The sequence below is a fragment of the Rhodnius prolixus genome, unplaced genomic scaffold (genome assembly GCF_049639745.1).
Source record: "Rhodnius prolixus isolate KJV_2025 unplaced genomic scaffold, Rpr scaffold_7, whole genome shotgun sequence".
Lineage (NCBI taxonomy): Eukaryota > Metazoa > Arthropoda > Insecta > Hemiptera > Reduviidae > Rhodnius > Rhodnius prolixus.
In genome coordinates, this window is record NW_027411582.1 from 2030812 (window position 1) to 2058337 (window position 27526).

Sequence of the window (27526 nt, forward strand, 5' to 3'; positions counted from 1 at the left end):
AGACCAAAAATGAATAAAAGATTTTAAAACAGAAAAAGGACAATTAGTTCCAAAAAATGCCGTCAGAAAGCGGTAAAACCGCTTTATAATTAGTTTAAGTATTTGCCACCAGTCGAGCCTCCCATAAAGGGACACTCTCACTAGCGACCACCTTCATTTACTGACCAGTTTTGTTGGATTTCCCCGTTTTACCCCCAATGCTACACTTTCTATATAAAAGAACCTCCCGTCTAACGGTCACTTCAACATAGCGACCGAGGGCATTGATTTTCGGTGACGGATTATATCGTATGTTTCACCTCCCACCAACGACCACCTTATTATTGAAAGTTCGTTTGACGCGGTGATCAAAATAATTATCCCCTCTCAAGTTTTTCTGGTTTTTCCTGTATAAGCTCCATACATCTTGTTCCATTTTAATCATTTTTCAATATTACTTTGGACGAACAATATTTTTTTTTTCTCCGGATATGTCTCCCAAACGAAAGTGGTTAACTCTAGAAGAGAAAATAAATGTGTTAGAAGATTTTGCAAAAACCAAATCAAGCCAACGTCAACTTGCCGAAAGGTGTGTTCTATTTTTTTTTTTTTTTTTTTTTCAAAGAAATTCAAATTATACTGTGAGTTTGCATAATATCATAACAAAAAGTTAATTATGTACGTACAATTAGGTTTGGAGTTGGAAAAACGCAGATTGCCAATATTTTGAAGGATCGAGATGAAATCTACAAGGCCTGGCGTGAAAATGGTACATCTCAACACGTCAAGAAGAAAATGAAAAGTGAAACATGTGAGCTGGACTCGATCGTGTTCAATTGGTTTTGCGCTGTCCGCAATAAAAATATACGAATTACTGGTCCACTGATCCAAAAGAAAGCCGTTGAGGTTGCTAAATCTCTTAACATCGATGGATTCAAAGCATCAAATGGATGGCTACAAAAATTCAAAATCCGTCATAACATTATCAACAAAGGATTTTCGTCTAACTTTGAAGAGCATTCATCAGGTGATGATTCTGCTGAACAAGAACAACTGGATTTGCTGAACGCATTCACCTGTGATATGAGTGTTCAGGAATAAATTGTCATTCCAATGCTGAAGAATCCATTTCAGATGACGAAGCAGGAAGTGAATGTTCAGGAAATGACGATATAGACGAAAATATCCAAAAAAAAATTATAATCAAGCTCTTGAAATGATCAGTTCGCTGAAAAAAAAAATTATAAAAAAAGAAAATCACACAATCATTTTCCAAGCAATGAGTGGAAGTGTAATGAAAACTTGAAAAACAATACGCGTTGAAAAAACAAAATGACTTGCAAAAACAAAATTAGTGATTATTTTTATAATGTTGAGGAGTGATTATAGTTGAAGTGCGTCTTGTCCATTAAGTTTAGCAAACATTTACCGTTCTTTTAATAATAAAAAAAGTTAAATGTGGATACAAAATGAAATGTAAATTTTGTTTTTATGATTTTTATATAATTATTTAAAAAAATGTTTAAATAAAATATTATTTTTTAGTGTGATGATAATTTTACCATAAATTATTATTGTTATGAATAAACGTGATGATTATTATAAAAATTATTAATTAAGTCAATAATATGTGGTTTTTTGATACATTTTATTTGATAATTAAGAAAAACTTGATGCATATCATATAGCTGCAATAATTATGCCATTATGAACGTTTTTAAATCTATTAATAATAAACAATTTTTAACCAGTTAAGCGGTGGAATTTAGTTTTTAAAAACACCCCCCACACAGTGTGCGGAATTAAAATCATACAATGACGTGGTTTTATACGCTGGGCAAAACAACCAAAAGTTTACAACGTCATAATAGTCACTGTAAGCTACTTTTTCTGCAATCTCTATGGGGCTTGAGATTATCAGAGCATTCTATGCATTTTAAAAACTCTTGCACCACTTCACGTATGCATTGCTCTAGTTAATTAGAGACGCAACAGTTTTTTACAAGGATGAGAAAAGAGCTTTAGAATTCTGTGCCAAAATGAAATCATGCTCTGAATCTCTATCTAAAAGGTAAAAACGGGCGTTGCACAAGGGGTTGAGAGCTTTATATTTGTGTGCGTAATTCCTCCAATCTCTAACGCGGAGACCAAACATGTACCAACCACTTTATCACTTAAGATAAAGGAAACATCCCATCAAATAATATTCTTATTTGTATTTTATTAAAATTTCGAGTTTTTTTTTTATAGTTAATGGCAATTTTATATTTTTCACAACGAGTATACACATCGACGAACGCACCGTAATAGAGATTTTGGTTTGACGTGTATACACGTCAAACACGCTTAACTGGTTAAACAGATGTTTGGAAAAAAAAAAAACCACATTTTTTCATTATGAAACTTGGCTACCTCCAAACAGCGGCCATTTTGCTTTTACCCCGCCAGTGCCCGTTTTTGAGAGGTTCGACTATATTTACACAGTAGTGATGGGCTGAACGAGTCCGTCTTTGGAACCGTTGGATTTGAATCAGTTCCATAGTTGGAATCAATTCCAACAATTCGTTCACTGGTTCCAATTTCTCTGTATCAGTAGGCTTACCATAATTACGAAGAGCCAAACCGGGACGCAGAGGAGGAAGAGGCTCGTTTTCGTTTTGCTTTTCGCTTAATTTATGTTTTTCATATTTGAAATGCAATCAAAATTATTAAGTACTGAAAACATATTAATAAATGGGCGCGGGGGAACGATCGGCCGGGGTGTCGGTGTTGTTCAAGTTTGACCGGGACGCCGGGACAGGGATCTCAAACCGGGACGTATGGTAAGCCTATGTATTAGTGTAAGATCAGTACAACTTATTTTGCCTTAATTTTTTGGGGGCGGGGTGGAATCACTTTTTTTTTAAATAGGGATTTGAATCAATTCGTTCCACCATCGGATTCGTTCCAGTGGACCGAGTCCGCTCAATTAGCCCATCATTTTATGTTTGTTGTAGGGTTGGGTAACCAACAGCGATTAGATTAAGGAGCAAATATTTTTTTAACCTTCTTTTTAGGTTTTCCTTTTTATTTAAATGTATTTTCTTCATTATTTTCAATGATGAATACAATATTATTCAATTATTTTTAATTTTTTCATATAAATTACGAGAATAAAAGGAAAAATAAATAAAATATTAATTAATTCTTTTTTTTTTAATTATTTTTACTTTTTTTTTATAATAAATTTAAATAAAATCTTTACAAAACATGTTAAAATACAGATTATTTTGTGAATTATAAAGTACAATCACACTAAAATTTATTGACAATAACAATATACCTAATCTGACCTGACAGTGAAATATGTTTATTCTAAAAAAATGTGTTATTGTGGGATTATTGTATTTTGGGCTGAAATAATCTTATTAAATCTTGAAATAAATCTTAACTTATTGTGTTATAAGTGTTGTTTATAGATAATAAAAACTAATATTTAACATGATCGCAAAATAGAGTAACGAAGTAAAAGCGGTAAAGCTTCCTTTTACCAGGTGTAAAGGAATCTAAATAAACACATAGAATAATATTAAGAAATTTTACAATTTATTTACATGTATATATATAAAAAGGATGACCAGAAATGCATAGTTATAGTTATATAAATATATATATATATATTACTAACTATTGCAGTTAAAACAATAAAATCAAAGCCACTAAACAGTTCATCAATATTATATTGTATGTACAAATTATGAAATATCATTTATATTGACTGAAATTTTGACCAGTCTAAGGAATTTTACAAGAAAAAATGGGAGGTTTTCCCTTTACATTTTCAAAAGAAAAAAATTTTTGAAATCACAATTAAATAAATAAATTAGAAAAAATAAAAATAAATATGGAACTCTATTAATTTTAGTTACTAATTTTTTTTAGAGAGCTTCACAAAATAGAGAGAAATGACAAGAATAATTTTTTTTTTAAATTTTATATAGTGGTTCAAAAGTGTTGCCTTTTTTAAAAAAATATATTTCTAAAAATCGAACGTTTAAATATGAAATTTATGTTTTTTTTTTCTTTTAACATAGTACGTACATACAAATCAACATAATTTCAAAAAACACTTTACTGTTATTAAAATACCTTAAATAATGTAATAATCAGTTTCAAAATTATTTATTTCTCGATCATATAACAAGTTTCGATATATTTGCCTTTTGGGTACACCCCTAACTAAAATATTGTCACATTCATCTTTCAAAAAAAAAAAAGGTTTTCAAGCCATTTTTGGTTTCTGAATAGGATCGGAGGCGTAAATCTCTTTGATTTCTCTTTTAGAGATTCCCTCCTACTTTAGAACAATCCAAGTTAGTATAATAACACAAATGTGTTGGGGGCAAAGTTTAAAGTCGAACAATGTATTCATTTCCTTCGAAAAGTTTGGCCATCATGGCGAGATATTCTAGACGGCCTTCCACGGAAAGATCGTGGAAAAAGGATGAGAATTAGAAAAAAAAAAAAGTGAATATGCGGATATCTGGACAAATTATTCAGCGTATACGATAATATTAAGGGGCAATAGGGCCTTATTAGCTCAGGAACCGCTGTGCAGATTGTGCCAGGAGGAGGAGGAGGAAACGGCCTCTCACTTGCTATTCCATTGCGTTGCAATTGAGAGACTGCTCTACAACATCTTTGGAACTTTTGAGGCCAAAGGGAGATGGTAGCGCAGAAGGAACCAGTTAGGGAGAGCCTTCGACCTTCTTAGAAGGGGAAGTTTAACCTATTACACATCAGGGGCTGGCACAATAAGCCTCTTGGTGGCTGCGGTGCCTTGGGGGATAGGGTCCCTCCTCCCACGTCATTTTAAATCTAAATCTAAATAGTATAAGGGGCTGAAGTTGAGGAGAATAAGGGGCAACATAATTCCCCAAATGGATGTGGGAAGCAGTTCCAGTAAACTGAATCTACTTTGTGTCTAGGGAGTCCAAGAGATGGTTAGTAAGATTTTGTTCACCAAGAGAAATTGCCTAGCACAGCCACTCGTTCTAGGAAGAGATTAATAAGATACTGTGTCTGTGGCAGCGCATCTCTTACAATAGTAAGAGAATTTATACTCTTACCGATTTTTTCCCACTTTCAAATTACAATTTTCATGCATTTCGAAAAAAAAAGTTATTTATTTAACAAGTGTGGAAAGTAGTACTTTTCCTCACGCGAGGCAGGGTTTGCACGCACGAGCGAGTGCTAAGCTAATTGCCGAGTGTAAAATACTTTACACTCGAGTTAAATATTATATTTTTTCTGCCACCATTAGGGTTATTAACTAAAATAAAAAACTAAACAGGAATCACTAGAATCCATTTTAAATTTCTATAAGGTAACACTATAACCTTTTTAACTGTTATAATTAAAAATATCTAATTATTTATTAAAATATTATTTTTATTTATTTATATTTTTCAATTTTTATTTTATTTTTTTAATATTCGTTTTTTAATTATTTAGTTACGTTAAATAAGCTTATTAAAGTTTTACAGAAAATATTTAATTCCAAAACTTATATCAAGGAAGCACAATAAAGTTTTTTCACTCACTAGTGAGGAAAGTGACACTAATGGGAATTTTTCCCCACTAGTGAGGTAAAGTTGGCCATTACACAGCTGATTTTAATTGAGTAATGAGAACATTCCTACATGGTTGCAGAAAAAAAAAAATTTTATACAATATTTTGGGAATAACCTGAGAAAACTCTTGAGATCGCCCTCTAAACTTGCTTCACTGCATTTTATTGCCATCGTAGTAATTGGATCTCTCAATATTCATAAAATCCGGGAAAAAAATGACTTGAAAACTATTTTGACTGAAAAAATTGGTAAAGATATCATTTTTTAACTACAAAAATTTGTAATTCGAATTTAAATCTTGTAATAAATAATTTTGATCTGATTTTACTACATTATCGATATCTCTTTGACGTTTCACTATCGTTATGACCCCACTATATGTTATTTATTTCCCTACTTCCTAAGATCTTCATATACAGAAAATAATTTAATAAAAATATAAATAGAGTAAATAATTTTTATAAAAATCCACAAACAATAGAATGTCCAAATAATTTTTTTTTACAATTCAGAGATCCGAACAAATTTTAACTCTTACGTTTAACAAAGAAAACCAAAACTGTTGATACAGTAATCAAAATCGAATATATTCTAGAAAGTTTCTGGGTTCTTCTTCTTCTTCTTGTTATTATTTGCGTCAATGTCGTGAATAAAGTTAAAAAATAACGTAGGATTTAAAAATTGTATTTGTAAAAATAGGGCGACACAATGGAAGTCGGCCATCTATAGCGAAATAAATTGTTGATCCATCAATTGCCAAATTATTAGTTTACCATTAGACAGATGGTAAAGACGTTTGTTTCTTTCCATCATTCTTACAACAAGGCTGCCTTTTAGGAAGAACTGGATAAAGGTATTATCGAAATTATCGAAGGACCATTTCAGTTCTGATTAACTTCAGGATTTTTTAAGTAACTGTTCCAACTGCTCTCACCCGGAGAACATCCTGGAGTAGCGATCTATTTTAAAATGAAAGAGCGCTCAGCCCGTGTATAAACCACAACTATAGTTCCGGCTATGCAACTACACTGTTTTGCATTGCGAATGTTGTGCAATTATGATGCATTGCAGCGTCGGGAGTAAATTTACTCTACACACTTCCAATTTTAAAGTGTTAACAACTGACTTCCATAAGAGGAAATAGCGCCCCGAACTTATATTGGCAATTTGCTAAAATATAAACCAACCAAACCGAGATTTTCTGATCCCTCCTTGGAAGAGACAATAACTAAGCAGAGACAATAATGGTATTGTAAGAAACAACGTGAAAAGGGTGATTTTCAATGGGCACACCTAAACAAGACCTCGAAGAGATGCCCTTTCTTCCCTTTTGCGTACAAAATAATGCAAGTCCCAACCCGTTAGGAGCAACAGCGATACTATATCTTTTACAGAAGAACAAACGCTGGTTATCTTTACTAAGTAGCAAGACGCCACAAATGGCTTCTATTTCTACTTTTTAAAAAAGAATTTTTGAAGCCCAACTCCTCATATAAAGAATTAATGAACTGTGATTTACTATAAAATAACATTAATTTTGGGTATTATTACAATATATTTTATTTTTTCTGCCTTAATTGAATACCTTGAATAAAAAAACATGATAAGATGATGGAACAGAATAAGAAAAAAAAGGTTAATACTGTTTAAAAATAAGAAACATCAAGCTTACTTTATCGAATTAAGATCGATATGAAGTATCCTTACTATGATCAAACAAGCCCATCACATGAATCTTTCTTCAATTTTCGATTACAATTAAAAGTAGTAGAAAATTCTCTGGATCTGTGCATCACTATATCTAGTCTGGAATTGATACAAAATTAATTAAGAAAAAAAAAATTAAACAAAATTAAAGAAATTTTACTTAAAAATGGGCCCCTAAAAAAAACTTACAGATTTATATCATCCATTTTAGATTTAGCAGTGGTTATGTCTAGATCTTGTTGTTCAGGCGTTTTCATTGTACACAACGACTGAAAAACAGGTAAAACATATTTTCTTTTAGGATGTATTATTAATCATTTTAAGTATTACCTTTCGTGAAAAGGAAATAACTGCATCGGAAGTGGATAAGTGATTTCGAATTTTCAGCAGAAATTTTCCGTTTTATGGTTTCCCCAGAACCACACTAGACTTCCTCTAATATTCATCTACGTCTTTGAATCTTCTTCAAAATTCTGAACGTTTGGGTCATATTTGTTTATTTTTTCATCACTTTAGAAAGAATCGTGCTCACCTCCATGGCATAGAAATACTTTTCTTTTTTTTAATCAAGTTTATCGAGAATAAATTGTAAGATTTATGTGTTTGCAATATTTTACTAAGTTGAATCGATTAAATAGTAATATAAATCGATTAAGTGGGTAATATAAATCGATTAAGTGGTAATGTAAAATTCAGTTCCTAATTTGATTCTTAACATTACAATACAGGTGGCAAATCTATGACACTTTAATGGAAAACCTGGCTCCCCCATTTTCCCTATAAAATATCTTTAATCGAATCATTGCTTTCTCTTTGGAGAAAATTCGGAAAAATCTGAACTCTCGTATAGACGTACTTTCTGCGAGACCATATCAATTTGAACTTTTTTTTTTTTTAGTTATAGCAGATACGTCCTCTAGAAAACCTCTTTTTCGTAAACTTACTTATGAACTTACTGCCCAATTACAGACGGGGAAAAAAAACCTAATACATAATCTAAATCTTCCTCCCAAACATCCACAATACTGTAATTAGGTTCCTCATGCAACAGCTGTTAGGAAATAATAATAACAAGAAAATATAATCTCAACTTTGATCAATTAAGGTGTAAAAAATAGTTATTTATTTAACAAGTGCGGAAAATACTTTACACTCGAGTTAAATATTATATTTTTTCAGCAAACATTAGGGTTATTCACTAGTGAGGCAAGTGACACTAATGGGAATTTTTCCCCACTAGTGAGGTAAAGTTGGCCATTACACAGCTGATTTTAATTGAGTAATGAGAACATTCCTACATGGTTGCAGAAAAAAAACAATGTTCATTTACCTGAGCATAAGCGATGAAGTACAACGCCTCATTTTCTAGATATTCAAGCGCAGGTTGATGAACATGTGGCAATTCTGCTAGGACGTTCTTTAATGCCTGTAAATTTAAGAAAACTCAATTAAGTACAAAGTCTTATTTACTTTTTTAAATAAATTTTTGCGAAGTATGCTCAGTTAATTTTTTTAGTTTCAACTACGCAGCGAATAAGCAGATTTTTTAATAACCTGCTAAAAAGGGCAGCCTTCCAACGGGAAAAGTGGCAAATACCCTACATTCAGACTGAATTCTGATCATTCACAAACTCTTAAGAGCTGGTTTTTCTTTTCTTTTCCACCAGCAATACAATAAAACCTCAAGAAAAATTTAATTTCGAGCAAATTGAGCAGGAATAGATGCAAATAATATCAAGGAAAATATTAGAGATACAAAAATTCTAGCGGAGAGAGAGAGAGAGAGAGAGAGAGAGAGAGAGAACGATTGTTGGAAAGCTTGAAGAAAATTCGGAAAATTTGAAAGTAATTTATTTTCATTTTGCTCAGATTGCTTTGAAATTTATTGCAATTACATTTTCAATTAACAGAATTCTAACAGAAATCTGCATTTTGAGAGCGGTAAGCCAAAAAATTGATTTAAATCACTAAAAACATAATACAGTGGAGTCTCGGTTATCCGTCATGACCGGGACCGGACACGTGATGGATAGTCGAATAGACGGATAATGGAAAAACAGGAAAATTTCCAGATTCTTAGAGTTTAACATGTTTAAAACTTTGTATTAACTGGTATACATATTTTATACGTTTATACGCTTAAGCCTTAAAGGGCAGGTATCTTTCATTATTCAATTCATTCTATTGTGTATTAAAATTAATGAATACAATGTCTGCAACATCTAATCGGTCTTGTGGGCGGTTTTGTTTGTGGTTGATCTTTTTAGGAAAAAACCCACAAACTGTCGAATGATGGACACGAGTATGTTCCTAAAAGACAAAGGAAAAAATCTCAAAAGAAAGTTTTCTTTTTAAAATAATTTGTTGGGTTTTTTCTTAATTTTTAAATACTGAGGAGAGTGACGGTTAATTGGAATGGACGGAGAAAAGGGTGACGACGGATAACCGAGACTCCACTGTATTTATTTTCTGTAACATGTTAGAAAAAATTGCTGGTTATAGAATTAACATCCAAAATCTCCGGAGTCTGAAAATTCTGAACAACACATCTGAATATCACAAGAAACTGAACTTTTACTTCAACCTGGGTTCCTCACCGGGGGGGACCGACTGTAACTTAGGGATCAAAATTCTTTTGCAAAAAAAAAAAATCCACAATTTGTAGTATATCTCTAAATTGTATACAAAAAAAAAACTATACAATTTTCTTTGCATTGTCAGATACTGCAACATAGTACCCAGCAAATATACTGTTAGATAATACCTTGTAAGCTGCTGTAACAGCATACAAATGTCTGGTGGAAGCAGAAGCTTGTTCTTCAATTAAACAATCATACTTCTTAGCGTACACCGGATGGTCATCCGGCAATTGCATACCATCGCCAGAATAATACAGTCCTTCACCTATCAGTCCGGAGATTACAGCTTCACCAATTTCCACGCCTAAAGTGCCGTACAAAATGCTCCTGGATATATTGACACAAATTTTGAAACATTTTAGTAAACTAAATTAAAGAATTATTAGGTGTGGTTATACTATTGAGGGCTTCAAATGAAAAAATTGGTAGATGGTAAGTTCCGTTTATCACAACAGTTCGGGATTGATCGGTATAAATTTGTGCCGTTCTATTTTCCAGGAATTAGGTACTTTTTATTGCAGAATGGTTTTTGACAGTGCAGATCAGTATGAAGATAGCGCTAATAGTTTCGTCTATCTAAATCACATTAGGTTAAATGATTCTTGGGCTAAAAGGATATCTTTTTCATTGAAGAGTATCTCCTAGAAAACATATACAGGTATTTAGATGCACCATTTCGCTCTACGAAGACATAATATTTTCTCCACCAACAACTATGTGCTTAAATCTGTAGCAGAGCTAGCCTAAGAAATATGAATGTATTTAAAAGTTATAGAATGAATGCAGAAAAATGATTAGAGAAGGATCACGGTGATTTTAATTTCGGTTAAGCTATAAGGATGGCAGGAATATAGAGTGGTGATCCATCCATTAGTTGTAAGTTTGTATGTAAATAGTTGTATATAGTAGAGGGATGAATGTGTGAAGCGAATGTATTTATAAGTAAAATGGAGAGTGAGTGATATTCTAGTGATAAGCACCTCCTAGACGATGCTGGCTGTATGGCGAAAGCCAATGCCAAAAAAAAAAGGCAAAAAAAAAGGTTCCTAGAAAAAGAAAAAGATATTTATATAAATGATTTCTACATCTGTTTATTTGCCAGGGTTCAGGTCTGCTGTCGGAATTCGTCCATGCAATTTCGTTTGAAGAGAAAAAGTACTATTGTATTTTTTATGTTTAAAATCTTTAGTACGAAAAGCTCATTATTATAATTATAGAAGTAAAATAATGTTTATAAAAATTAGTTCTTACAAAGGATAATGAGGATGAAAATATGGTGTAGCTAATAGAGCCATTGGGATGGCAACTTTGTTCAATTCTGGGATGTAGATCACCCGCAGAGAACCATCGCTAATTCCATCCACCCACCTGGAAAAAGTTGAATTTAACATGACATCAATAATTAAATATTTATTTAAATAACTTAAATTATCACCATAGGAACAAACATAACAAACCTGTCATCCTCATTATGTTCACTAAGTCTTTCAACACGTTTTTCTAATTGGAAGGACACACTCTTAAGTACGTTCAAGAAAAAGGCATCCTTGATAGAGCTAAGCTGATCATAGTAGTCATTGTATACGTCCGGATCTTTCATTTCCTCCTTCAGCCCTATCTGGACGGACATCTGGTCCAGCTGGAAAATTTTAGTTCGCTAATTTTAATGAAGAATTTGAACATGGAAAAAAAATCTATTGTGAACATTTTCACGACTTTTTCTCACTTCGGTGGTTACAATAATAATGACTGATTTTCCTTGAGATGTTTAATTTAAATGATGTGGTAATATTTGCATGTAATGTAGGTGCTGTTTGGGCCTAAAGATGAACTACAACTAGAAAAATACCAATTAGAAACTTATCTAATTTGGGGACGTTTATTACTTAGGATAATGAGGCAAGAGTCACCCTGACAGATTTAAGATTAAGTTGATTTATCATTCTGGCAAAGAATGTGACGTCAAACTATGTTTCCGTCACACTTGCTAACTCAGGCCGATCACGAGCAACACTTCATTAGAACGGAAAACTTTACAATGTGCGTCAACTTCAAAAACAAAAAAAACGTGCGTCAAAATCATCTACATTCAAATCTATTAACCGTCAATAAAACAGTTGTAACTACATATAATGTACATAGTTGAAATTGCAGCCTCAGATTACTAAAGACACAGATCATATCCCAGAAAATGTCCTATTTCACTCTCTAAACATCCTGATAATAAAAAAAAAAAATCTGTTGTACAATGTTAATACTAAGTACCAGCATCTACTAGGTACACAGAAAAAACTTAGGTACTCAAGTTAAACTATCCCACCTGCCTTACAACTGATGTCCAAATCTCCTAGACATCTGCCAAGATTAAAGTGGGTCAGGATTTTTAGCGCTTAGAGTGAGTCTACTGTGAAATAGGTTTCAATTTTCTTAAGATCAAGTCGCTTGAATTCATCATTGGCTTTTACAGGAATACTGCGGTTAATTTCTCAACGTGTTGTGGACACTCTTACATTAACATTAATTAAGATTTTAAAACTATCATAACGGTTGATAAATTTAGTAAAATTACAAATTTATTAACATACCAAAGTAATTTTTAATACGGTTTATGTGATATTTTTTTTAGATAAAACAAAACCTAATTCACCGAATTGTAACTCTCCACTTGACTAATTCCTCTTTTTGCGTGATAGATTTTTTTTTCATTTTACACTTTTTTATAAAACAGAAATAAAATGTTAATACTAAATTGAATTCACAATACGAAGAAAACATCTTATTAAGCACAAGTATAACTTACCTAAAAGGTTATAGATTTATAGTAGCCATATAAATATCATTTCTATCGAAAAAATAATTAATATCGAAGTTTTGTATTAAAAATCGAAAAAAAAACGCCAAGTAATGCAAAAACTATTTTTAAATAACAGCACAATATATAAAAATTTTGAAAATCTTTTAATACACGTATACTTTACGTGCATTCATAATGTTTTTATTTAATGAAGCACATATTTTTTATAACTAAGACTTCTGAAAATAGAATCGAACAATAGAATGCTTACTGATTCGATCAGGCTTTTGATTCGATTGATGCTAAAAAAAATGTTTAGGGACGTAATTATAAACATGTATTACTATTGTTTTTAAAATGCATTAAAATGTCTTTAAATTAAAAAAAAAAAACAATTTTATTATTATTAAAACTTATTATTATTTAAAATAAAACTTACTTTTTCCAAGAAATGTTCTTTTATATGTGAAGGTAAATTATTTGAATTCATCACGTTATTGCGCAAAGTTATACGTATGTGTTCAAACAGATCAGCTGCCTGTTTAAGCAAATAAATTGATTAAACTACTACAATTAAGATTATCTATATAAATTTATAATTTCTATTTCAAAAAGAAGAAACTAACAACTTTTTTTTTCTTTTCGCGTTCCCCATTTGAATTTTCTAATATAGCTTCTAAACCTCGTCCCATATATTTTTGTAAAGTTTTAATACATGTTTCCCATCTTGGTACGGTTTCTTTTACACCTGAAAGTATAAAGTAATATTTAATATCCATTTCGAAAATTAATACTTACAATAACAAAACAAACAAAAAAAAGAAGCTATTTACCATATAAATGCTTATGAAATTCGAGTAAAGTTGAACTAAACGAATTAGAAAGAAACGGCATGTAATTAAAAGCAAGTTTCAACATCATGTAGTCGTTTAGTATGCTAGAAAAGAAAAGAAGATTTGATGCAAAACATCATTAAAAAATTCACCACGAGGTTTTGACATATTTCATTTCTTTTCATAGAAACAAAAAGTTACTTACATGCGATCAGTACTGGAGAATATCTGGGAAACGTTTACCAGATAATCAGGTGCGGCAACCACAACTTCAGTTTTCTTGGTAATCTTAATATTAGTAAACATGTATGAGATAATATCATAAAGATTTATCTGCAATTAAAAAGGATAAATTATATTAGTTAAATGCTTCAATAAAGAAAATATAGGGTGATCCATTTAAAACGCACCAATCGCTAATAACTTTTTAGGAAAGCGGAATTTTGAAAAAACCCACGAAGTAAACTATGTTTTTTGGTCTAGTTTTCAAATTTTCCACCCCTGATGCTGTATCTTCATTTTTGGCGGAATTACTGGCAAAAACCTAATTGAGGTTTCATAAGGACCACTGGTTTTGACAATGATTATGAAAACTACATAAAAAGTTGTGAAATGTGACTTTAATCCCGTTTCGATATCCCTAATATTAGTTGAGATATTTAAGATCAAAGTTACAATTTTATTTATTGGTGATCGGTTTTCAATATTAATTTTCCACCAGAAATTCACGTTTTGGGAGGTCCTCTGATTGTAAAAAATGTTATTTGTGACGCAAAGTAAAAAAATTAAAATAATTGAAGATTTTAAAGAATGTAGAGTAATGTGGGTGAATCAGGATAAATTTGTTTTATTATCAAATAAAAGCAATCATCACATCATTTTAATGCACCCCATATGCAAGACTTCTTGACCTATGATTACGGTAAGAATATCTTAGCAGAGTGTTGGTCTAGTGGTCAAGAGCGTGGTTTTGTAAGTGGGAGATCACCAGTTTGAATCCTGCGGATGCAGTCATTCTTATTACTTAAAAAAAACATAATAGTTTTTTAAATAAAATGTAGTCATACACGGGATTTGAACTGGGGATCTCTCACTTACAAAACCACGCTCTTGACCACTAGACCAACACTCTGCTAAGATATTCTTACCGTAATCATAGGTCAAGAAGTCTTGAATATGGGGTGCATTAAAATGATGTGATGATTGCTTTTATTTGATGATAAAACAAATTTATCCTGATTCACCCGCATTACTCTACATTCTTTAAAATCTTCAATTATTTTAATTTTTTTACTTTGCGTCACAAATAACATTTTTTGAAGTCAGAGGCCTCCCCAAAACGTGTATTTCTGGCGGAAAATTAATATCAAAAACCGATCACGAATTGTAACTTTGATCTTAAATATCTCAACTAATATTAGGGATATCGAAAAGGGGCTAACGTCATTTTTCACAGTTTTCTATGTAGTTTTCATAATCATTGACAAAACCAGTGGTCCTTATGAAACCCAATTAGGTTTTTTAGCCGTAACTTCGCTAAAAATTAAGCTACAGCATCGGGGTTGGAAAATTTGAAAACTAGACCCAAAAAAACATATAGTTTACTTAGTGGGTTTTTTCGAAATTCCGCTTTCCTAAAAAGTTATTAGCGATTGTTGCGTTTTAAATGGATCACCCTGTATAATAATTAAGCTTCTTGAAGAATGGTAAACAAAGCATTATGCTACTACTTACAGATGGAGCATGAGTTTCTAGATCGCCAACTGTGGTTCGATGAAGTGCTCTAAATCCGTCCACATGTCCATTACTAGGAAATCTTTCGGTCAGTCTCCTCTCAAAGCCAAACATGTCTTCTGAGAATGTATTAGCATAAGGGCCGGAGGCTCCGAATGAGGTGGCAATGTCCTTTAAAAACGTCTTGTAAGCAATTACGATCTGTAAAAGAAGAACAGATTGTTAATGCAGTACAAAGTAAATTTGAAATAATTTCCTCTCCAAATAAATATTCTTATATCGAAAGATTTGTTTGCTTTTTTCGAACAATTTTGCATTTTTTCTTTTTCCTGAAATCAAACCTTATAAAAAAATTTTCTTCCCTAAAGGAATAGTAGATTTTCCACTTGCAAACACACACCTTTCAAAACATTCAAATTTCTTTTAAAACAAATTATACAAGGCGGTTTCATTTTAAGACGGCTCAAATGCATTTCATGCTTAAACGGGTTGATCTGAGCAAAAAAATGGTAGAGAGAAAATTTGTTGCCCTGAAACCTCTAGTTTCAGAATATGTGACTTGATTTTAGATTCCTGCCCGCATACGCGGCTGACGCGCGACCAAAAGTGAGGGTTCGCAGTTACCTCAAAGGCCTCCTCTGGCTCGCAAGCCAGGTTAGCCAGGAGGTTATCATACTGCTCACTGTATCTGAGGAGGCACCTTTGAAAGGCACAGTACTTGCTTCACAAGTTGAATAAAGTGCATTATTTGATAAATTAAGGAATAAGTTTTGATCCTCTACATGTAAGATATTGATCACTTAAATATGTGGCAGGAGGTTTCCAATTTTATTGGTAATTAAACGCAACTCTCCCAAAATTACCAAATAATTATCAAACCTTCTTGGTTGTAACAGATGTAAAATTAAATTTTAGCCATTTTGTGTATATGTACTTGAGAACATCTAAAGCTCTTGACGTTTGATTTTTCTTTAAAAAAAAAATCACACGGAAAACTACTTATTTCCCGATATTAAGAAAAATACTAGCTTTACTGCCTTGGCAATATTTTTAGTAGAAAGGGGATGAAAAAATACATAAAAATGACCTATCACGAGCTCTTCTTTCTCTTTGATAACAAGTTAAAAATTTTGAAATATGATTAATAAATATCCAGATTTTGAAATGGCCTAGCACCTTTAATTTTTGAAGATATCGAATTGCGGTTACCGGTTTCTTTCATAACTTTTTATACTCTTTAAAACGGTGTATATGAAAATGGGGGTCAACTGCGAACCCTCACTTTTGGTCGCGCGTTAGGAATGCGGGCAGGAATCTACAAATCAAGTTACATATTCTGAAACTAGAGTTGACAGGCAACAAATTTTTCCTCTACCATTTTTCGCTCAGATCAATTGTTTAAGCATGAAATGCATTTGAGCCGTCTTAAAATGAAACCGCCCTGTATAAATGATTTTGACAAAATCGATCTATGTCTTTCTTTTGAACGACATTATTGGATTCTATGTCGTTTTGTTATGATCAGAATAACTGAAAAACCGAAAATTGCGCAAATTTCAAATTTGTTATTCCGATTGGTGCCAAACATACAGCTCATCAATAAGCTTTTTTTTTTTTTTTCAAAAATCATTCTACAATGATACTTGCCACATTTCTGAATCGATTTTTTTCAGTTTTTCTGAGGGATTTTTTTTCGATAAAGATTCTAACATCGATTCTCTTTCAATTTCGTAAGCTCGTTGCACAACTTGTAGATAGAAAGGTTCATTTGAAGCAGTTTCTATGGGAGAGATGGAATTAAACTTATATTTTTTTTAAATGTCTTTTAAATGTAATACACGGCCTGTTTGCTTATATATTATTATTCACTCAATTATTAAACCGTAAGTTATGATATTTCAACTCGATGACCACATGAGACCCTGGCATTAAGCTTTTTGGCCAAAATCATCCTCTTCAAATTGGCCAAAGCTACAGAATCGATTTTCAAGTTTTTCAGAATCGATATTTCAGACACGCGCATTACGCCCTTATTTGACTGTAGTTAACAGTGAACATTTTTTAATCTGAGACTGCAAGGGTTTCCGCTGTGGATTAAAACAGAATTAGTTTATTGACCCGTCAAAAGTGTAGAAGTTACCAAACAACAACAAAAATCATAAACTTCATCCATAAATGCATAAGAATTCACAATGCGCTAAGATTATTAACAAAAAAAAGAAAATGTTTTTTAAAAAAAGATACTATTTTAAGAACTGTACAAACAACAGAAAACAAATAAAATCACCGGAATTTATATAACTCCAGATAAATCAATATGGTACCAACTAAACTGCGTCTGACAGCTGTTAAACACAGGGCCTTCTAAATATAAATCTACATTGTAATAATTTCTGCCTTTCATTTAGCTTAAATAAAAAAAAAAAAAAACTTCATTTTAGTTATACTTACTTTATCGCTAGAACTTCGATAATAATAACTTTTATCGGGAAGACCGAGTTTTCCTGGTGAGATCTGTAAAAGTTATTAGTTTTAAAAATTTAATGAAAGTAATGTAGTTAAATCACATAAATTGTAAACATTTCAACTTTTTTTCTACCATTCAAAAAGGGAAGAATAAGGAATGTTTGCCTCAGTTAAGTTACAGCCATATTAAGGATAAACAAGATACATATGAAAAAGGAATCAATTTGTATCTTTACAGTTTTGTAAACATGTATAACAGTACATGTATACTCTATTTGGAAAGCAGTTTTATAATAGTCATGGAAGTGACATTTGTTAACGATTTGTAAACAATGTCTTAAAGGACAAGAAAGTGTTCTCTCACTAATGTAAATAAACACTTAAATACCCACGAAGAGTCATTTATATATATAAATAAAGGGAACTTGTTTCTATTTATTTTTCTTAGACTTTATTTTCATACAAAATCATTCTAAAAGTAAAATTTGTGAAATTAGATTCTTAAGATGGTAAACCAACTTAATTATTTTTATTCTTTTAAACCCATGAACTGTGCGCTGGCATCCCAGCCAGTTAACCTACCATTTAACTTACGTATAAGGTTATTTATTAATTTCTCTCCTTTTAATATCCAAATAAAATTAGTGCATTTTAGTTTTTACCTGTATTATACTCTGTGCAGGAACCCTTGGATCGGGAATAACATCAATTTTGAAAAAAGGATGTACATCATATTCTGCGTGTAGTTTCTTCAACGTTAACTTCATATCCCAATTATTCACGGATAATCCTTTCATAACATGCCAGCCACCTTTAACATAAGAGAAAGAAAATATTTGTGATATTCCATAATTTTAATAAGCACTTCATTAAATATAATGCAAAGATCAAAGATAGTGAATTTATGTTTGATGTATGAAGTAAATTCTCGATTATGCGAGGACTTGGTTATATTTGTTATTTTAAAAAAATTCATCTTTAAGTGCCACGTTTTCAAGAGAATGAATAGAGGTAGGTCCTTGGCCACATTGTCACTACTGAGGCCTATAAAGAAGTGTAAATCGTTGTCAATCAATATGTTCTTCCAAACTTTGACTTATCCTCATCTCTTCACACTTCCACCAACAAAACTGCAACTATCCTAATTGAAGCCTTGATGCAATCCATCAGGAGTATCACGGCTATTCTTGGACTTCCAGTCTACACGTCGACATACTATTATGCTGCCCGAAACATTCTCTCATGGATTCTTGAAGTTGTAGAGTATTAGGGGTTCAGCATTTTAAAGGATGGTCCTCCTAAAATCAAGGATATATGTGCTGGGAAAATGCCCAATCAACTCCCTTTAGACCATCATAACCATAAACATGAAATAACGTGGCTGCTAGAGATTTGTTTGAGAATTCCTACTGGATTGATAGAAACAGGAACGAAGAGATATGGCATTTGTGAATCATGATCAAATCGTTCTTGAACGAACGGTTATAAGTAGACTTACCATACGTTCCCGGTTTGAGATCCCTGTCCCGGCGTCCCGATCAAACTTGAACAACACCGAAACCATGGCCGATCGTTCCCACGCGCCCATTTATTAATATGTTTTCAGTTCTTAATAATTTTGATTGCATTTCAAATATGAAAAACACAAATTAGGCGAAAAGCAAAACGAAAAAGAGCCTCTTCCTCCTCTGCGTCCCGGTTTGGTCTTCGTGATTATGGTAAGCCTAGTTATAATTACAGTGACTCCAACCAAACAGCTGAAGTAGAGGAGCAAAAAAAAACTATATCTAAAGTTGTGTTTCTTCTCTAAGTTGTTCTTTAAACCGAAAGTACCTCGGGTTTAGGGCCCAAGATTTCATTCCACAAACTAACGCTCACCTTTTTTCCTGGAGTTAGCAACTGACCCTAACTATGGGCTTGGCAATTTTTTGGAAGGAGTATATCATCCTGACGTTTCTCTAGGAATAATCCATAACCACTTTTATGGGACTTTTTGCTGACATTAAAGAGACGAATGGAATAGTTTTTGTAATAAATTTCTGTTTGTTTATACTTTTTCAACGGTTTATAATTAGAGTTTCTTTCAATGCATATGTGATCGATTGGAATGTGTTCTGGCAACTTAATCTGTTTGGGCAGCGCCCCAATTTGTTGTACATTGGACTTCAGAATGTCTCAAAACTCTCTTTATAAGAATTTTAGTTTAGAGTGTTTTGTAAAAAGAAGTTTGAATGTTAAAAAAAGGTTTTTAATAATTTACTTTTTATTAAAAAAACAAAAACAAAATTATGTAGAACTCACACTCACACCACGAAATGCGCCTTTAGGCCCATTATTTTTCGTGCTGGAGTAAATAATAAATATGAAGAAGTAGAGGGAGGCAATTGGAGCGTGATGGACGGACTATCCCCATAGCAGGCACTCACTTGACTGTCCTCAAAGGCTGTACCCCTTCTCCGCTGGCCCTTTCATCCACCTCATTAGGTATCAAACAGGGTGCCACGCACTTTCCAATAGAAACCAACCACCCCTGATCGTCACTCAAGGTCCCCAGCGATTAATAACTTAACTCTCTGCCAGTCACCATGCTTTATTACTACAATTTTATTAAATTCATAACAGAAAGATGTTATTCGAGAGAGAGGTTAAAAGTTCAATGGTATATTTAGCCTTCATCTTCAAAAATCTTTTTTCTTTCTTTAGTTAAACTTCTCTTACCTATTTTATGTTTTAAAACCCAAAAAAGTAATTTATAGAAAAATGTTCTGCCATATTTTTTTTTGAGGATTGAAGAAAAATAAACTGTTTTGCTGGAATCCAATGAAAATAGCGACTTTAAAACCAAACATTTTTTTGTGTGTGTAAAATTCTTGGACTAACAGCTAAACATGCTTCAATAATGTTACGGACCAAGAGATTCCCTTGCGGGTATTTTGGTTTCCATCCTGAAAAAAAAACTAATGGTATGAAAGAGATTTACCCCATCTTCAATTATTACGAGAGAGAGAGAGAGAGAGATGTCAAACATTTGAAGAAAATTCGCAATTTTTGGGGACAACAATTCACACCCTGGTATGTTAGGGTAAAATTAATATTGAAAAAATCGCATGAAATAGAAAAAAAACTAGGTTACCTAGCTGAGATATACGTTTGACTAAAGGTAGTTTCCCTTCAGTCTCTATTGGGTCTAAGGACATGCAACTGTCATAAGTATTTTTCGTTTTCCATTCAACGCTAGTCACATCTACCGGCTGTTTCATAGTCATGATTAAATTTCGTAAATGTTCCCGATCTGTAAAATAGAAAAAGAGAATTATTAGCGTAAATATAAATATATATCTAAGATTTTTTTTCAAGTTTTCAAATAGTTTTTCTTCTACTAACGTTTCAATTGCATATGCTGTTTAATTCCCCAGATGCTTTCATGGCTGGGAATGGTATGTGTATTCAACCAATGGCCGCAGGAATAGTCTCTTATATCCTCGCACGCTGATACTGATTGGTTCATTTTTGAAATAACCTGAATATTATAAAAAAAATAAAATAAATGATATTAAGTTCTTGATTTTGCATTTGAAAAGATAGAAAAAAATTTTTCTTAAAAAAAAATAGCTCTATAATAGATTCATCTTCATAGTTTCAAAGTCAACATTAAGTTGGTATTTATTAGGATGAGGTTCAAGTCATAATTTGACCAAGATCATCTCCAATTCTCTCAAAGCTCAACCTTTAGACATGGACATTCGATAGAATTCTGAAGCAAGGATTGGTACAGCCTTATTTTGGAAACCTGAATGAATACATAATCTATTCTGCAGCCATCATTTTACAGTATGAGCTAATTTTATCCCCTACCTTATTTCTTAAGTATTGATTGTAGAAAAAATTACTCGCTTTTGAAAGCCAAACTTGGGCAAAATTAAGGGTAATGAAGCCTTTCCTCTTTTTGGCAACAAGTTATAGAAGAGATCGTGCGTGCATTCTTTCTATACCCTAGCCCAACAACAATTCTAAGGGTACGTTAACAACGGAACTGTGAGTATAGATGATAGCTGATAGAGTAAAATATAATCGCTGATTAGTGTGTACAACGGAGCTGTGATACAAGCAACATGTCGAGTAGTGAAGAAGAGTTTTTATGTTCAGCAGTCACGAAATGGTATATTTTAAGGAAAAAACGCTTTAGAAAATATCATATATGTACATCCCATAAAAAAAAACAAAGTACTTTGGGAGAATTTCACCATATATATGAGGAAATCCGGATCGTTTTTTTTTTTTTTTTTGAATATGTGAGGATGGGACCACCCACATTCGACTATATTTTAGAAAAAAATAAGGTCAAAATTAAGAAAACGTTGGAAAAATTGTCATGGAAATCCTATAACCATAGAAGAAAAATTAGTGATTACTCTTAGGTAAGTAATGGTTATATTTAGAAAAAACAAATACGCATGAAAATAAATGTAAGCACGATTTAAAAAACAAAATATTGTTTAAAAGTAAATAATAAAAAAAAATAATGCCGGTTTTCACCAAATGTCTTGAAAAACAGCAGAGATATTTTGAACAGCTGTCAAATTTGAAGCTCATTTTAAAGTCCCGATACTGGAGTTCAGCTAGCAGAAAAGTTAGAAATTGAATTCTATCATCTATGTTCGTTTATAGCAGCGCGTATGAGTCACTAGGCGCAGCTTCGTTGTGCACGCTTACATTCGAATGTATTATGTTTTTCTTTAAGCGCTGATGCATCACTCCTATCATCTCTGCTCACAGCTCCGTCGTGAACGTACCCTAAGAAAGGGATCTCGTCATTCCACAATCAAGTTTAGTCCAAATCAAGAAAACTTTTTCATCACTTCGCGAACGTAAAACGGAATTTTCCTAAGGATACCCTGATTATACCATTTTCAAGCAGAAGACACGAGATTTTCACCAACGTGACCAATCTCTCTCTCTCATGATGGGCTCTGGGTTACACAAGGAGTTAGAGAATTAATGGTGGGTAGGTTGGTTCCCCCTTTGCAAGTTTTCTTTTTTCGGTTCGTTCGCACGGCCAATAACCTAAGTTGGCTCAAGGACATGATCTGGATTTGTGACCTAGGTAGTTCTTTCAAACTGAGGTACCCCCCTCAGTTCATTTACAAAAATAGAGCAAACTTTTTTTTTTCTTTTATTCAATTAGATTTATTTTTAAAACACCAATGATTCATGAATTTCTTGCTTAATGGAGAACAGGGCAGAATTAAATGTTTATTTACATTTTAGTAAAAATAAAAACTTCCAAAATGAAGTAGAAATGCAGGTCCAGATGTGTCCTATCTTGTCCATGCTTCCATCCTATTTATAAAAATAAAAAAATTTAAAAAATAAAAAGACGTAAACGATTAATCAGAGCGCTTTCAAAGTGGTTTACACTAAATAAACAAAGTACATATTGCTTCACAGCCGTTAAAAATGACTGACCCTTCTAAATTTATCTTCTACTTTTTTTCTTTTTTGTCGTAATATTAGGGTAGAAGCGGCACTTTTTTTATTACAAAAATTAACGGGGCTTAACAAAAAGTTTTGTAGCCTGTACAACAAAAGAGGAGGTGGCAGAAGAAAATCACGCACGGGATTGGCAGTTTTATGGAACTGTGAACCAACATGGACAAAAAGGTTTCCAGCTGGAGCCCTTTATGAGGGGAGATTGGTTTTGGTTCTCGCTTGTATGAGGTTTTTACTTTTTTTTTGGTGAAGGCGGGTGCTTCTAATTTTGTTTACCACATTAATTTAAAATTGGGATACTGCCTTTACAAGAAGATTTAAGATTTCCGTGCAATATAGGAACATTCAAAGAGCTATCCATGTACAACATTTTACAAATGTCTAACACTTACAGGATTTTCACAAAATATTAAATGCAATAGTAGAATTTTAAATTATTCTCCTAGAATGTAAAGTAAACAAACTTGGAATATTTTAGCAACATATTTAATTCATGATAACATTATTGTAAGTACTAGTGTCCCTAGTGTCCTGTTACTACTTTATTAGTTTATTGTATTGGCATCTGTGCAAACTTTAGCCGGATTTGTTGATCTTGAAGCCCCCGGTATCTCTCATGAGATGAGGGGTGAGCCGGGGAACAATGGGAACCATTTTGGATTGCCTGCGTTCCTTCCCCTTTCTGGTGGAACCTCGTCCTTCTAATAACAATCTACAAGTACTAAAACTCCAGAATTTCCAGAAATGACACTTTAGAGGGAACCCGAAATCCCTCTAACTCTCCTAAAAAATAAATTTCACACACAAAAAAAAAGATAAAGATCTTTCACATGTGTTTAGAGTGAAAATTTGAAAAAATTTTTATTGAAACGCAAAAAGTTTGTAAAAAAAAGAAAGAAGTTTAATGGTGGTTAATATACAATAGAATAGAATAAGGGATAGATTCACACAACAGATTAAAATGGCAGTTTAGAGGGAAACCTAACCACCTTTTTCCACCTAAGTAGTTAGTCTTAATCGAATTTTTCAAATAAAAGTCGTAAAAATTTTCGGGTAAGCAATCAGTATACAAGTTTAAAGAAATCGATACAGCTGTTATCGATATAAATTCAAAATAAAAATATAAAAAGGTAGGTTATCAATCAGCAAAGGAGGTTATTCAGGTTTACTTCAGGATCAACTGGAATAATTACCGCTTTTTAGGAGTATTGGAAATAAATTAAATTAATTTATAAATATTAAATAAATTGGAAATAATTAAATAAATATTGGAAATATATTTTCTGCAACTCACTGTCGAGTAATATTTTTTTTTTTTTTTCGATTTTGGCATAATCATTGCGCACATATGTATGTAGATCTACAATAATTACTTGCAAAAATTTTTAGGAAAGTTTTAAGAAGGAAAGCAAAAACTACTAAGGAATTCCCTTAATTACGGAAAATGAATTTTGTGGAGCAGAATAATGCAAGAAATGACAAAAAAACAAACAAACAAATAGACAAATCGTACAGTTTTACAATCGATTTAAATCACTTTATTTTAAATTCAACTTTTAAATTAGGTTAATTAGATTCAAAACTATTTTTCAAGCGCCATACTGCTGGTACAAACAGGGAAGTTAATCTTTATGAATAATACATGAAATAAGTAGCACTAAATATAGTCGGCAGTGATCACTTTTGAATTCTTCTAGTCCCTTAAACAAATCTGACTAATTTTGGATTATGTTTTTTTTTCTTATTTATCAAACAGTAAACTTACGAGTCTCAATTGAACCAGAAGGAAATCATAATTCTGTATGAAGTATTAGTGGCATATGTTTCGGATGTTATTAGCTAAAAATAATAACCACTTGAAACGAATTAGAAAGCAGAAGTGTTTCTAAAAAACGTTTATGTCATTAAATGATACTCGATACCGTTGCCAGATGGCTTTTAAGCTATTCTTGAACAAACTTCTTTTTTTTTTTTAATAAGAAAACTATGTTAATTATAGTTTAACGATAAAATTTTAAATGATTATTTAGGTGCAACAAGTTTGAAGAAATATGCCAAAACTGCTGTTAGTTTCTGGTATAATAATGGGAGTATCCAAGAATTTTCGCCAAAGCGAGGATTTTCGGGAAAGCCGATACGTTCTACGATATATTAAACGATATCGCTGCTAGTTTAAATGGTGAATTAATCAAAAAAACAAAACGCTAAGTGCGCTTTATGATTTCTACTTAACATAAAATGCCAAATACGGGTAACGGATTAATGATTTACCTTATGTTATTCAGGGCCGGATTTAGTTGAAAAGAGACCCTAGGCTATTCCACTTATGAGGAGGCCCTTTCACCTTCCATTTTTAAGTTTGTAAATTACATGAGAGATAATAAAATACATCACTACTGTGATATATATTAATATATGTTCAATGAAACATGTTGTTATGGGGACTGTTTTTAGAATAGTCTAATTTTAATTTTGCTAACAATTTGAATGTAGACCCCCCTCTTGATCTTGAGGCCCTAGGCTGAAGCCTAGTTAGCCTTTAGGAAAATCTGGCCCTGCTCATGTGAATTGGAGAGCCTTGCTAGATTAATCCATAAGTGGTATGTGCAAAGTTTGGGGGAAAATAATAGCCTTTTTTTTTTTGGAGAAAAGTGGCCAGGAAATATATATTTAGTCAGAGAACTCCCAATAGGGACTGACATTATCCTAGTAAATCATTATCTCACCGGAAGTAACGATTCATTTTATACGTATGCAAGAAAAAAAAAAAAAATCTCGAAAATGAGTTATACTGTATTGTATGCAGTTCAACTTATCTTGGTTTACTTAACTAATTTCGATTGTGCACTTCGAAGAGAGACAGTTTAAGTGTACTCCTCCAAATTGTCTGTTTAATATTATAAAACATGGATTCACTTCTTGTACAACATAAAATGGAAATTTTTGTGTTAGAAGAAAATTATTTGTGGAAGTGGGAATTTTCTCAAGTTTTTCTTTAGTTTTATTTCCACGATAGCAGACAATATGCTTCTAAATACTTATTACTTTTTGTACCTCCCATTTGTTGTTAATATGAATTGAATATGTCGCTAAAATGCCGGGTTTGCATTGTTTTTTTTAAAAACTTCTTTCTATGAAAGAAAGATTTAGTGATACTAGTTTTTCTGCTTTCATGCACCTAAGATTTATTTTATTAATAATATTCTCATGTAATAATAAACAAAAAAACTTACTTCTGACGAGGCAAGAAGACATGCTGGCGTTCGACAAATTGGAAATAAAGCCGAATGTGGTGCGACAGGCCATAAAGTTGACATAACTAATACTGTAATAAATAATATAAATAATATTAACAATAAGACGGCCAACGTCAACAGACCAATACGTGACAGTCCAGTCTTTTCTGTACACCATTGTTCAAATTTAGAAGTTGGCGGATTAAAGGTTACAGTTCGAAATTTTTTCGCACCAGTGCTTGTATTTGCTGGTGGCGGTGGTGTTGTAACAATTGTTGGCGTTGTAATTGTTTGTTGTAATTTATAATTATTAGTATTGTTTACATTTTTATTCTTTTTCGTTTCAAGTATTGCTGTTTTATTCTTCTCATCTTGGTCATCTCGAGTTAAATTTAATGTTTCTAACGACTTACGTCTAGTAAGCGTATTATTTTTACTTACTGTAGGCACCGGTAAACATGGATCATCTTCTTTTGCGTTATAACCATCATCAATATCATCCGTTTGACTGGCTGCTTGAGCTCTCTTCATTTCATTTGATTCCCGCTTACAACATAATCAAAGCACAATACCACATGTTTTATTTGTAATAACGGAAAAAGCTTGCTTCTACACGTTTTTTCTTTAAAAAAAGTATACAAATATTCATATAGTTATCAATTTAATAAAACAAAACTGACGGAAAATTAAATCAACAAAAACATAAGGCGTGTTATACCTCGCAAGTTTTATAACGGTCTAACCGCTATACCTAAAAATGATGTAATAATGTTTACATTGCGTATAATCGTAACAGTTCCCACTATTGCATTCAAAAAATTGGATCGCACAAATTCAAAATTAAAAAAAAATTGTAGTTTTGAATAAAAACTACACTAAAGTAAAACACAAGTTACCACAAAAAATAAATAAACTTCCAACAACACTTGGCGCTCTAACAGCACTGATCTCAAGCCAAACAACCGAACTAGACAACTAACTACAGGTAACTTAACATAACAGCCGCTAGGGTGTATGCCAGTCTGTAACTTTAACA

At 32.3% G+C, this 27526-nt stretch overlaps 1 protein-coding gene and 1 non-coding gene across 6 annotated transcripts in view; both read right to left on the reverse strand.

Annotated features, from left to right (window-relative positions):
* The window catches only part of LOC141446698 (endothelin-converting enzyme 1-like), a 35178-nt gene extending 7723 nt beyond the window's left edge, over nt 1–27455 (reverse strand). For 2 of the 5 annotated variants that reach the window (XR_012453828.1, XR_012453827.1), the window contains exons 1-16: nt 26488–27455; nt 21149–21284; nt 20898–21056; nt 18427–18575; nt 17750–17812; nt 15299–15499; nt 13770–13897; nt 13565–13668; nt 13358–13479; nt 13171–13269; nt 11395–11576; nt 11189–11305; nt 10063–10264; nt 8629–8724; nt 7488–7567; nt 7264–7397 (exon numbers count right to left, since the gene is read on the reverse strand). Coding sequence is in view for 3 of the 5 variants with exons in the window: in XM_074113376.1 (XP_073969477.1) it covers nt 7304–7397; nt 7488–7567; nt 8629–8724; nt 10063–10264; nt 11189–11305; nt 11395–11576; nt 13171–13269; nt 13358–13479; nt 13565–13668; nt 13770–13897; nt 15299–15499; nt 17750–17812; nt 18427–18575; nt 20898–21056; nt 21149–21284; nt 26488–27021 (2466 nt within the window). In the remaining 2 variants the exon portion in view is untranslated. Of the gene's footprint in view, nt 1–3373; nt 7398–7487; nt 7568–8628; nt 8725–10062; nt 10265–11188; nt 11306–11394; nt 11577–13170; nt 13270–13357; nt 13480–13564; nt 13669–13769; nt 13898–15298; nt 15500–17749; nt 17813–18426; nt 18576–20897; nt 21057–21148; nt 21285–26487 lie in introns of those variants that run through there. The other 3 variants (XM_074113377.1, XM_074113376.1, XM_074113375.1) reach the window with 3 other exon arrangements.
* Nucleotides 12089–12397, reverse strand: LOC141447669 (small nucleolar RNA U85). Its single transcript, XR_012454510.1, has one exon. It is a non-coding gene; the product is annotated as a small nucleolar RNA U85 (small nucleolar RNA).
* Nucleotides 27456–27526: the final 71 nt, after the last annotated feature.